Source organism: Hirundo rustica, chromosome 6, assembly GCF_015227805.2.
Source record: "Hirundo rustica isolate bHirRus1 chromosome 6, bHirRus1.pri.v3, whole genome shotgun sequence".
Classification (NCBI taxonomy): Eukaryota; Metazoa; Chordata; class Aves; order Passeriformes; family Hirundinidae; genus Hirundo; species Hirundo rustica.
Window position 1 is genome coordinate 15102631 of NC_053455.1, and position 11903 is coordinate 15114533.

Sequence of the window (11903 nt, forward strand, 5' to 3'; positions counted from 1 at the left end):
GATCATTGATAGACTAAAGAAAGGCAGGGCCAAGGTGCGAATGTAGGGCACTTGGTTGGAGGCAGATGGGGAATGGGGAAGAGTTGGGAATGGGAACTTATAGTAGAGAGTATGGAGGTTCCTCCACAATATGTTTATCTTCCATCGTAAATGCTTTTTTTTTTGACACAAGGAAGAAGATATTGAGTTTTGCATTTAAAATGCTGTGAGCATGATGAAGGGTGAAGCAACATGTATTTGTTCCTCATGCATCTCCTCCTGTTGCTTCCCTCAATGACAGACCTGGGCTGAGAGCAATTTTTGTGAAGCATGTTTAGACCCAGCCCAAAGAGACAGAATAAAAAAAGCCCTTGACCTCTCAACCATCTCTTGTACTTCCACCCTCAGGCTTTTCCCATTGAGGGAAAATTGAGCTAATATAATAGGAAAAGTTGGAAAATATCTGTATTTACTCAGGTGAGATGGAAAGACTCCCTATTAAGGGCTCCAGAAAGCAATATCTTGTGTCCTTTCACTACATTAGCACTCTACCCAGAAAGTGCTCTCCATGCATGAGGAGCAAGTGCGATTTGGACTTTTTTCCATTCTAATATTAAGTGATGTAAAAGTACTTTAAACCTGAGAATCAAATTTCAGATGTAAATAAAATTATAAAATTAATAAAAGTAAGACAATTAAATAAGTTGATTAGGCTGTGAATAATCAGGCTGAAAGACATTAATTCTCTTAATCTGTCATCAGAAAAGTAAATGCCCTTTACATCTTCATATAAGGATGGAAAAGAACACCCTCATTTTTAATAGCTTTTAGAAAAAAAAAAATTGTTTAAAACAATTGCATATAAAATCTACCAAATGTGCAATTCTTCAAAGTTCTTAAAAATGTTTTGAGGCTATTCTTTATGTGTGATCATATTATTTATATATTATCATATATCATATCATATTATTTAGATGTTATCAAAATATCACAATTAATTTGAGAGAGCATTTCTTTTTTTTCAGTTCAAATCATATCAAATTAATTATTATTGCCACAGGTTCTGTTTAGATTTAACAAAGGTAATGATTTCTCTTTAGCAGAACTACTCACACACTGCTATGACTAAAATAAATAAAAACTACACGTCTTCGTCAGTCAGTTATCACATTCAGAAACAATTCCTAGGGCCTTTATTTCTTCTTCTATTTGAATTGTTCTCAGAGGGTAACCCAAGTTTCCTGTCTGCCAGACTTTTGCTTGTATTATTACATTAACACACCACACTTACTAGAGGATCTTTTTCCACTGCTATGAATACTTAGAGGTGTGTGTATTTAAATACATCTTTCACAGATAGGGGAAAACACGTATGGTTATCCACACACAATTATCTACACACATCACATAAGTCATGTTATATTTGTTTAATATTTAAGCAGAAGATCCTCAGAAGGAACACCATGAATTGCCTTTCCCTGCACTTTCTCATCAACCTCTTGCAGCCCACGTATCAGCCAAGTGGATAACTTGGGTCTGATGGTCTCAAGTAGAATGGTTTGAGGGTCTTGTAACCAGATCAATGATCAGGTGTTCCAGCCCCTAGGTTGGTATGCAAAAAGATGAACACTGCTGAATTCAAAATGAAAAGGTTGTGCCCTGTCCTGTTATGCTGCTTGACTATGCAGCCATATAAAACAACCACAGGACAAGAGCCTTGATTTGAGATTGAGGGGAAGAAAGTCCCGTTCCCTTTCCAGCATCGCCTTCAGCTTCCTAAGTGCAGCTCCCCACCAGTCAGAGATGTGGAACATCTCATGTGGGGCATTTCAATATCTGATATAGTCAGGCTCCTGCTAAGAAACCAGATGATTGGGAGCTTGCAGACAAGGACATGTTGGCAACCAGATCTGTAAAAAAGGTTCATTTGCTGCCTTAGTTTATCTTTCAGTGATTTGTTCATATATTATATCCAACACTGAATATCATCCGGTGATGCCAGCATGTCTTCTTTAGTACTGGATGAAAGGCAGTTTGTTCTTTGTCTTCCTGGTGTCCACTTCAGCTGCATGTGATACAGAAGATTAACCCAAGAAAACAAGATGTCTGTTTCTGACCGCATGTTTCTCTTTGCAGTCAGTGATGATTCTTAGCAGTGGTGGTGGTGTTGTATATTTTCTACAAAGCCAGGTGAAAACTCTTCCCCAGTTCCCCAAATACCTAGTCACAGGTGATGGCCAACAGCAATGAGTAAACAACTTTACTGATTGTAAATGCCTGGCTGGAGTGATAATGTGCTTTCTCCTAAGAAACTTAGAGAGAGCTCACCAATCACACACAGTCTGCTCTGCATAAGAAAATATCCAAAACCATTAAACACGGTATTGAAGGCTGTGACTGAGGTATGCAGCACGGCAGAAGGACTTTCTAAATCCAAACCCTGTTTTGAAATCCTGCCAGAGAGGTTATGGCTCCTGCAGTGCCCCCAGGACAAATCAGAGGACATCCTATCAGGGCTGCTGTGATCCGATGTGAGCGCTGCTGGCTCAGACAGAGCTGAGCAAGGGGTGTCCCTCACACCCAGTCACAGCTTTCAGCTCCAGCCTGGAAAGGTATGGCTGGGGGCTGTCTTGCCAAACACCCACAGCAGCAGGTTCCTCCTGTCAATCCGCAATCATGGAAGCAATAGAGATAACAGCCTCTGCTCCATTCCTTCTTGTCTGCAGCCCCATCACCCCGCACTGTTACCATTTGTCTGGGTTGGAAAAATTGTCCAAAATATCCAATGTCATTACTGCTTGCTGTGCATCCTCACTGGCAACTTTTATTTGAACTAATTAATGATTAACGGAGTGCTCTGATTAACTTTGTTTAATAGTACTGAAGAGAAGAACGAGCGGACAAGACCAGACTGTAGCAATGTAAGTACCCTTTTAGTTTTCCTATGGATCTCTTACACTTCATTTGGGGGGTTGGGGGGAGGGGGGTGTTGCCTGGAAGTGGTGCCTTTGTACATGTAAATAGGGAATATACCTGTTATGAAAAAATCAACACATTTCAAAAGCCAGAAAGAAACAGTACTAAAGAAGATACTTCACATAATAATGTAAAAATTTTGTTTGGAAACAATAGAAATCTCTATAGACCTTTATACCACAAAGATCAGTGATCTATTCGTTCATCTTTGAAGAAACTGTAAGAGTATTTTGTAATTTTCATTCCAGATAGTATGATCTATGCTTATATCACATTTTTGTTTAATACAGATTAAATTCTCTAATCACTTGATGATTTGAGGAAGGCTAACAGAGATGCAGTAACCTTCCTGCAGTACTGAGTACTAAACCAACTCATGCCAGCTACTCTGGGGAAAAGGTCATAAGCTTTCAGTTATTTACAAATTTTAAACTAATATGTTAATATTAAAGCTAAAAAACTTTTCAAAGTTTTAAATTACTACTTTTGAAAGAGGACTAGACTATATATATATAAATAATGAACCAGGAGGCATATTCTTTCCAGGAAACACTGGCAGGTATCAGAAATGTGAATTATAAGTGTGGGGGACTTTGGAGAACAGGTGTGTGCTGAATGCATCATTTTACTTTACTGGAGGACACAGCAGGAACAAACTAGTTTCCATGATGTGTTCTGCATGTCTATTTCTTTTCCAGAAAGAGCTGAAAGCAAGATGAAGCCCACTTTCTCCTTGTGTTTATTGCTGGTTGGTTTGCATACTGTTGCCCTGTGTCATCAGCATCCTCGTTACCGTAATAAGCAGGATAATTCTAAAGGGACACATTATCCAGGACATAGTTCTCAGTGGGAAGAAGCTTCTCCACTTAAGAACAAAACCTTTGTCAAACTAGTTCTCAGCAATGCTGAGTTTGCATTTTCCTTTTACAAGCTGGTCGCATCTGAAGCAACAGACAAAAATATTTTCTTTTCACCCATAAGCATCTCTGCTTCCTTTGCGATGCTGGCACTTGGTGCCAAGGCTGTGACACTGACACAGATTTTGGAAGGGCTTGCCTTTAACCTGAAAAAGACTCAGGAGCAGGAAATACATGAAGGTTTTTGCCAACTCCTCCACATGCTGAACCGTTCAGACAGTGAGTTCCAGCTGAGCCTGGGCAATGCCCTTTTTATAGAAGAGACACTAAAACCACTACAGAAGTTCTTGTATGATGTCAAAAGCTTTTATGAATCTGAAGTCTTTTCTACTGACTTCAATAACTCTGTTGGTGCTGAGAGTGAGATCAACAGCTATATCGATGAAAAGACAAATGGGAAAATTGTTAAAATAGTGGAAAATCTTGATCCTCTGACTGCAATGGTTCTCGTTAACTATGTCTTCTTTAAAGGTAAGAGATATCAAAGGGTGCACAGCTAATGCTTATTACAGAGAAAGAAAAGAGAAAAAAATTACATATTTTAAATAGAGAATATCATGTTCAGTATCTGGAAAGCATCACTATAAACCCATGTATATTTGTTGCCAGTAAAAACATTTGCTCTAACAAAATTCTAAAACAAATATCTTTGTTGAGTTTGGTTAATTTTGTCATGTGATCATAGACTCACGCTGTAGTGGAAGATAGAATTTTCAGTATTACCTGCCTGTAATTGTCTTTAAGCACCTAAAAAAATAAGATGCAATGCTGTAACACCTGAAGATGCAGTAACATGAAAAGGATATTTACTCCCATGAAAGGAAGGCTGTGGGACTGGGTTGTGTTTTATTCACTGTGACCATTCCTCTTTGTATTCCGCTGAATAGATTTTCTTTTTGTCACAAGCCCATTGGGAGAAACCGTTCAACACAGCACAGACAAAACAGGAGGATTTTTTTGTGGATCAGAAAACATCTGTAAAAGTTGACATGATGTATCGAAAGGGTTACTACAGAAATTACTTTGATGAAGAGCTGTCCTGTTGGCTGGTTCAGATACCTTACAGTGGAGACGTTGCAGCATTATTTGTTTTGCCTGATGAAGGGAAGATGAAGCAAGTAGAAGATGCCCTCGTGAAAAAAACTATAACTAAATGGGAAAAGTCCCTCCATGACAGGTAAGCTTTTTATGCTAAGGTGACCATGTTACAGATTAGTCATTTTTATGTCACTTATTTGACTGAGCTCTATGCACTTAATGGTTCCCCTGTGATGGACTTCCCTTTTCTTTCTTAGCTGGAAAATTAAAATGATCTCTGCTAGTGAACAAATAGGTCGTTGAACTTTGGATTCATCTTGGATTAAGTTCCTGATTCAACCAAATATTACTTAGCACCATGGTGAGGTCAACAGACCCTTGTTTCATACAAGCCCTGGAAAACTGCAGTGGAGTAGCTCTTGGGTGTTAGGGTATTGAGGGCATTCTATGTAAAAGTGGATTAATTCACCACTACTGGAGCTATTTCTGTGCTGACCAAGGCCTTGTTGTGTATTTGAACAGCCTTAGGTAAGCTAGCTACAATCTTTATGAAAAAGCCCTCTGACCTGGCAGTAGTAGCTCTGTTTGCCACTGAGTTGGCGTAGCTGTGTCTTCCAACCCACTCCTTGAACCCCACTGCAGAGGCAGAAGGTTCTGTTCCTACCCTCCGCGTTATGTAGCTAACCTGATCGGAAGTGCTATCTGAACCCTGAGAGAAGGCTGTAAACACTTAGTAAAACAAATGCCAAGTGTCAATACACTAAAGCCATTGAGGAGTGTTGCCTAGATCATGATTTGTCCCTATTTGTGTTGTTTGTTACAGAAAAATACATCTGCACATTCCAAAATTTTCTATTTCTGGTACCTATGATGTGAAAAACATAGTCAAACAGATGGGCGTGGTCGATCTGTTTACTGAACAAGCTGATCTCTCAGGGATTACTGAGGAGCCTGGACTGATGGTTTCAAAAGTAAGTCATCATGTGAAAGCAACCACAGGATTTGCCTGTTCCCAGGAACCTGACATTAATATCCCAAGAAAAGCTTATCCCAGTCTCTCTGAAGCATCACTCAATTATCAATAGCTGCCAGTCTGGAGGCAAAGAAAGCCCTGTCTTTCATAAACCTGAAGCCAAACATGCTTACAAGAGGTTAGAAAGGCATGGTTGGAGGACAAGGATGAAAACATACATATAATTAAATGTTCTTTTGGCTACTAAACAAAATTATCTAAATGCCATGCATTAGCTTTGGTAAAATTTCCTCTAGTTCTTCCTACATGAGGCAAAGGGCTGTTATTCCTGCCCTTCTAGTGTTCTCAAAAAGTTATTTTTTTCAGCTAGATGACAGGGTAAATTCACAATAATACATGAAGCTGCCAAAGACAAAATTGAGTCTCGACTAAATTACCAGGTTTCTTTTCTTCAAGAGTTTCTTGTCATCAGTCATCTTGAGTGCTCTTTGGCTGCCTGCAGTTTGAGGGTTACTCTCTGCACAAGCAGTGAAGGAGGTTGGCTTGAGTGGTGTGATGGCTGTTGGTGCTGCAGTGGGAACAGGAGCAGCTGGTGATGACCCTCCCAGAAGCTGCTGCTGCTCAGTCTTACTCCAGGCAGGGCTCCCTTTGGCTGGCCAAAGGGGAGAGGGAGGCAGGCTGCTCTCTTCTTGCTGGCTTGTCAGCTGGAGGCTGTTTGCTTTGTTCCTTGCAGGTGATCCACAGAGCCCTGCTGAATGTTCATGAGAATGGCACTGAGGCGGCCGGGGCCACCGTGAAGGAGGTTACCTGGAGATCTGGGGATTTTCCTCGCCCGCCTCGAGTCAAATTCAACAGACCATTTCTCCTGATGATTCTGGATAAATTCACCCACACTGTCCTCTTCCTTGGGAAAATTGTAAACCCTCAGCAAAATGACTGATGAAATTCACGCATATCACTGGCTAAATTCCTGTGATCCACTGAAACATTAATGTATGCATACCACTCTGTGCTAGTGCTTATCTTTCAACCATTATCCTTAGAAACCTTATTAATCCCTTAAAACACAAAAACTATTCTCCCTTGTCCAAAAGTCACTAGGATTTCCCCCAGCCTACCTGAATATAGCATGTAGTGTTGATGAAATACAAGTCACTCTTCACCAGTTCTGTAAGGCCCTGCTTCTGTGGGGTATTCAGTTGGTTCAAAGTCTCCAACTGATTAGGTGTTGCTGTACAGTCACAAGGTGCCCATGTGAAGGAGAAACAGGAAAAAGGAGGTGCAAGTTGTAAGTCCTGTCTGTTTAATCCACTAACCTTTGATGACTACTCTTAGATGCAGATTTTTTTTTAATATTGGAGTGAATTTTCATTAATTTCTTTAGGTTTTATAACCAAGTAAGCATGAAACTGCAGGATCAGTGACTGAGATGTTGGAGGAAACACCAGTGTAAAGGGCTGATGAGTGCAGCTGTTTTAGCTTGCCTTCTTCTGTCTCCTCTTCAATCAGAAGCCCTTCACATGGAGACAAGAAGGCTGCTTTTGTTGCACAGGTAATTTTAATGCTACTAAGGAAGGACTCCATAGCAGAAAAAAGACTTCTGTTTTATCCTACTAATATAATGATTGTTGCTAATGCCTTGAGATAAAAGCCTGATGGAGTAGTCCATGACATAGCACCCCTTTCCTTTTCATAGATTTGTTGTCACTGTCATTTCTTGTTTCTACTGATGCCACCTTCAGTATTCACTTTCCAGCTAGACTTGACAGATTGTGGTAGAAAAAAAGAATGAAAATCATAATTCCAGAAAGTTTGCATTTCCTCACTAGGAGCAGCAGAGCTTTCCTAGGGACTGTTAACTTGGTTTAAGCTATCATAAGCACACATAAAAAATGCAGACAATATTTCAGAAGTCACTTTTCTAAATGTTAGCAGTCAATTACTATTATAGAGTAAAACTGACTGGGAATTGATATTTGTACCTTTTCTTAACTTAGGTTCCTTGAATCCAGCTACACTAGATACTTGTATGGTCATGGAAGAAACATAACTTTACTTACAAAACAGTAAATATTTAAATTATTTTATTATCCTTTGCTTTAGTTTTTAAATCAACATCTTTATCACATCTTATTAAAATATAGGAAGCCAAAGACAACATGTAAATTATAGACTGATTAGATCTTTTGTTACAGAATATCTCAAACTGGTAGAAAAATTATAAATGACAATGTATTAGACCTTAGTTTTTTAAGATGTCTATGAAAAATATAACATAAAAACTGTGGTGAATATTTCTAAAACACAATATTTTTTTTGGCTTAGGGATCTGTATTTTCTTGCACATTAAATCCATGTCATCAATATGAGTAAACTGTAGCACAAGAATACCAATAAGGAATAGAAAAAACATTCCATATCTTTCTGCAGACAGGTAACACTTGATAATCACTTTCAAAGTCCTCCTCAAAATAGCATAAATCAATGACAAGAGTTTATCATAACTGTATTTAGTATGTTTTGTATTTAGTAACAAGTAGTTGGCTTCACGCCTCTAAACATATAAGGACTTGGTTTTGGTGTAATGCAGATAAATTTATGCTACAGAAGATCATTTAAAACTTCTTGCCAAATCTCAGGGCTAACTCAGGATGAATTGTCAAAGTCCAGCTTTGCAATGACAAATAACTCTGTAGGCAAATATCAAGAGAGTATGTTTGCTGTTCCTCAGGGAGTTCAGGTCCATAGTCTCTGTTAGTAAGGAAAAAATATCTAAGTGCTATTTTGCCAACCACATCTCACATGAGAAACAACCTTGCCTCTTAACTCATTTGAAAATGGATAGGCAAAAATGAAGCTGATTTAAGAACTGGATGACCAGAAAGCATCTTGGTAAGGAATCATCTTCAGACAGGAATCATCTTGTAGGAACTACACGTCTTGCCTTGGTTTTCTTTCTATTTTGGCAAAAAACAGAGCATGCTCTTCACTGTAAATGTGCAGCAAATTTGTGTAGTAAATAACAAACACAAAAGGATTGCACAACTCACCACCAAAAATGTGAGCATTAAGGTTTTCACAAACCCACTGCAGTCATGGTTTGCTCAGGACAGTCTTCTTCATTTTTGCTTCTTCTTTCGTGGCTTTTTGTTTCTTGGTTGGCTCTCCAGCTGTGAGTGTTGTGACCAAGAATAACCAGGGAAGGACATTCATCCTAGCTAGTCAAGGGTTGCTGCTGCTGTTCCATTCAAGTACTGTGATGGGCCACTTCAGTGCAGGGGCATTGCTGGAGCTGATGTGATGAGCCACATGAGGGAGAGAGTTCAAAGGACATCTTCTAATGCAGCCTGCTCTGGTGTCTACACACAGATGTGACGTGGGAGCGCATGAAACCATGCGCACGCATGAGCTGCAGCCTCAGCACTGCCTATGCAGATCCTGAGGGAAATCTGGGATGCTATGGATCAAAGCAGTTCTCTGTAAAGGCTGAAAGCAGTCTTCTCTTGTAGGTTAACAGCCACAGAAAAAGAACTGCCGACATGGCAGACGCTTTGGAACAGCACGCACTGAGCGGCTCTCTGAAGTACGGAGAAAAGGAAAACCAGCAGCGTGGAAATAGCAGTAAACTGTATTTGTTGCCATATTTAGGAACTAAAAATGAAACAAAGACTAAAAACGTAAATGAGGAGCTCAGAAACCCAGGCTAACCCATGGTGGAGATAAGTTTAACAGTCATCTACAAATTATGTGAAGTTCAACAGACACTGGAAGAAAACCAGAGGCAATTTTGAGTGGTGTTAAAGACCATAAAAGAAGGAACAAGCAAAAGCAGGAAACTGTATATTGGTGTGGGGCCAGAGAGAGAAATAGGATGCTTGTGGTATAAAAGAAAATCACCTATTTCCAACAGCCAGTGGCTAGTGCCAGTGCACAGGTCTGTCATTGTTCTCAGTGTTGTACAGCACCTGCTAGGGAGAAACTAAAAGCACAGAACAGAAGCAACAGTCTTAAATGTCATGGGCTGAAAACAAATTACATATTCCGCTGGAAAGTCCAACTAATACTCTGCTAAAGGCACAAAGTAAGGATGGCACACCTCTCCTATGAAGAAATGCTGAGAGAACTGGAATTGTTCAGCCTGGAGAAAAGAAGGCTTTGGGGCTACTGAATTGCAGTGTTGCAGTACCTGAAGAGACCCTACAGGAGAGATGGAGAGGGACTTTTTACAGGGCCTGGAGTGACACAACAAGGGGGAATGACTTCAAAAGGAAAGAGAGTAGGTTTAATTAGATATTAAGATGGATTTTTTTACTGTGAGGATGGTAAGGCACAGATGAAACAGGTTGCCCAGACAAGTTGTAGATGCCCCATCCCTGGTAGTGTCAATGGCCTGGCTGGATGGGGCCCTGAGAAAAACTGGTGTGGTGGAAATTGCCCTTGCTCATGGCACGGGTTGGGAACTAAATGATCTTCAAGGTCCCTTCTAATCCAAACCATTCTATGGTTCTGTGATGTAATGTATTTAATTTTGTTTTCAGATAGTCTAGTAATTGTCACACGATTAGAAATTAACAGATATTCCCGAGAAATACTATGAGAATTTCTCAGTTTTTAAAGCAAAAAAAAAAAAAAAAAAATTGGTGATTAATCAGGGCTGAAAATGTGGCTTCTATTGCTGTCGGGAACTTGGCAGCTATGAAGGTGCCATGGTCAAGATCCTCATAGCCAGCATCCATCACCTTCCAGTCACAGTAACCTCTAGGCTCAGGAAATCCATGTGATAGATACATGCCTCAAAGTAGTGCTGTCCCACAGCCTTCAAAGAGCATTGGTAACCTCAAATGTCCCTGCACACTCCTGGCATATCAGAATGAGATACCAGCAGCAGAATCACCTATGCTCAGGGACACTGGAGCAGCAGCCCAGGGCCTGTCAGGCTCCACAAGCTCCTGTGAGCCAGTCTGGTGAGGAGGGGATGTTTCCAGAGCATCTGCAGGAGATACAAATGGCTCTGGGAATGCGTGACCTGGGCATGTCTCATAGGATGTGGTGCAGCACTTGGCACGGGCAGGGCGTGCAGGGAGGTCCACAGCTCAAGTAAACGTTAAATGCTGTAAAACTGGGCTCTTGCCTCAGAGCCAAAACCACTGTGTCCCCTGAGACAGCCCTGAGAAGCCTGGTGCTTCCACCCAGATGCGACTGGTAAAGAAGGAGATGTCAGTACAGGTGGTAGCCTGCAATGGATGCCCAGATGCTTCCACTGGAGAAAAGGCTGGTGCCTACACAAAGTGTGCACGGGCTGATGGCCTGGTGTGGCATGTAGATGAATTCCAGGAGACAGTTAATGGCTTGAAGTATTAGAGGGGCTGCAACAGAGCTAGATAACCTGGCTTCTGGAATGAGGTGTATTTAATAGTAGCACTGGCTACTAGGAGACTGCAAAAGACGGAAGAACAAAAAAATGCATTTTGCTCAAATGTTTCCAGGCCTTCTTAATGGAAAACCATAATACTAACTCAGTAGTTCTACTATATATTAGATTCCTGGCTTGTGCTCTGTCATTTGGCCAGGAGACAAAAAGTGATCACTTGACACTTGCCAAGGCTTGGAAAAGAGTCATATTTCTCTTCTTCGAACATGACATGGTTTGGTCATTTTTTTTATTTCATCTGGGAAAAAGGGCTGGGAAAGAAATAGATTTACAAATCAATCAGAAGTGGATGGCTCTATAAGCAAAGCATGCTCTAGCTGAGGCTGTTGACTTTCCAAGCAATTCTTCAGAGCTCTCATTCCCTCTGAGTAGCTGACTTTGAGATTGCTTATGTGATTTCTCCAGCTTAAATGGACTTACAAGTGTTTGTCTTGTGTTAACAGAAAAGTTTATCACAATACCTCTAAAAGAACCCAAACCACTAGCTGCCTGCTTTGAAAAAAGATGAAAAAGAAGTAATCTTCCTCAGAAGATTATTTACAGCCTCAGGATTGTTTTTACCTTCTCATTCGGTTGCCTTATGCTGTGT

At 40.4% G+C, this 11903-nt stretch overlaps 1 protein-coding gene across 12 annotated transcripts; it reads left to right on the forward strand.

Moving 5' to 3' along the window:
- The first annotated feature begins 2315 nt into the window (after positions 1-2315).
- On the forward strand, positions 2316-11551 carry LOC120754636 (alpha-1-antitrypsin-like). 12 transcript variants are annotated; one of them, XM_058421170.1, is made up of 7 exons: positions 2316-2900; positions 3246-3354; positions 3654-4343; positions 4779-5049; positions 5734-5881; positions 6617-7435; positions 9393-11551. In XM_058421170.1, exons 3-6 carry the CDS (start codon positions 3671-3673, stop codon positions 6821-6823), a joined length of 1299 nt encoding a protein of 432 aa, XP_058277153.1. In that variant the 5' UTR covers positions 2316-2900; positions 3246-3354; positions 3654-3670; the 3' UTR covers positions 6824-7435; positions 9393-11551. The 12 variants fall into 12 exon arrangements, with proteins under 12 accessions (XP_058277153.1, XP_058277149.1, XP_058277151.1 ...); XM_058421166.1 differs by lacking the exon at positions 3246-3354 and having other exon boundaries at positions 3616-4343; positions 6617-7171; positions 7268-7435; XM_058421168.1 differs by lacking the exon at positions 3246-3354 and having other exon boundaries at positions 3616-4343; positions 6617-6876; positions 7268-7435.
- Positions 11552-11903: the final 352 nt, after the last annotated feature.

What these genes read in the sequence shown, in the direction of transcription:
- LOC120754636 (XM_058421165.1), top strand. Translation starts at nt 3,635, where the DNA reads ATGTCTATTTCTTTTCCAGAAAGAGCTGAAAGCAAGATGAAGCCCACT. An exon ending in TAACTATGTCTTCTTTAAAG is followed by an intron (nt 4,344 to 4,778) that starts GTAAGAGATATC and finishes TTTTGTCACAAG; the next exon opens with CCCATTGGGAGAAACCGTTC. An exon ending in GAAAAGTCCCTCCATGACAG is followed by an intron (nt 5,050 to 5,733) that starts GTAAGCTTTTTA and finishes TGTTTGTTACAG; the next exon opens with AAAAATACATCTGCACATTC.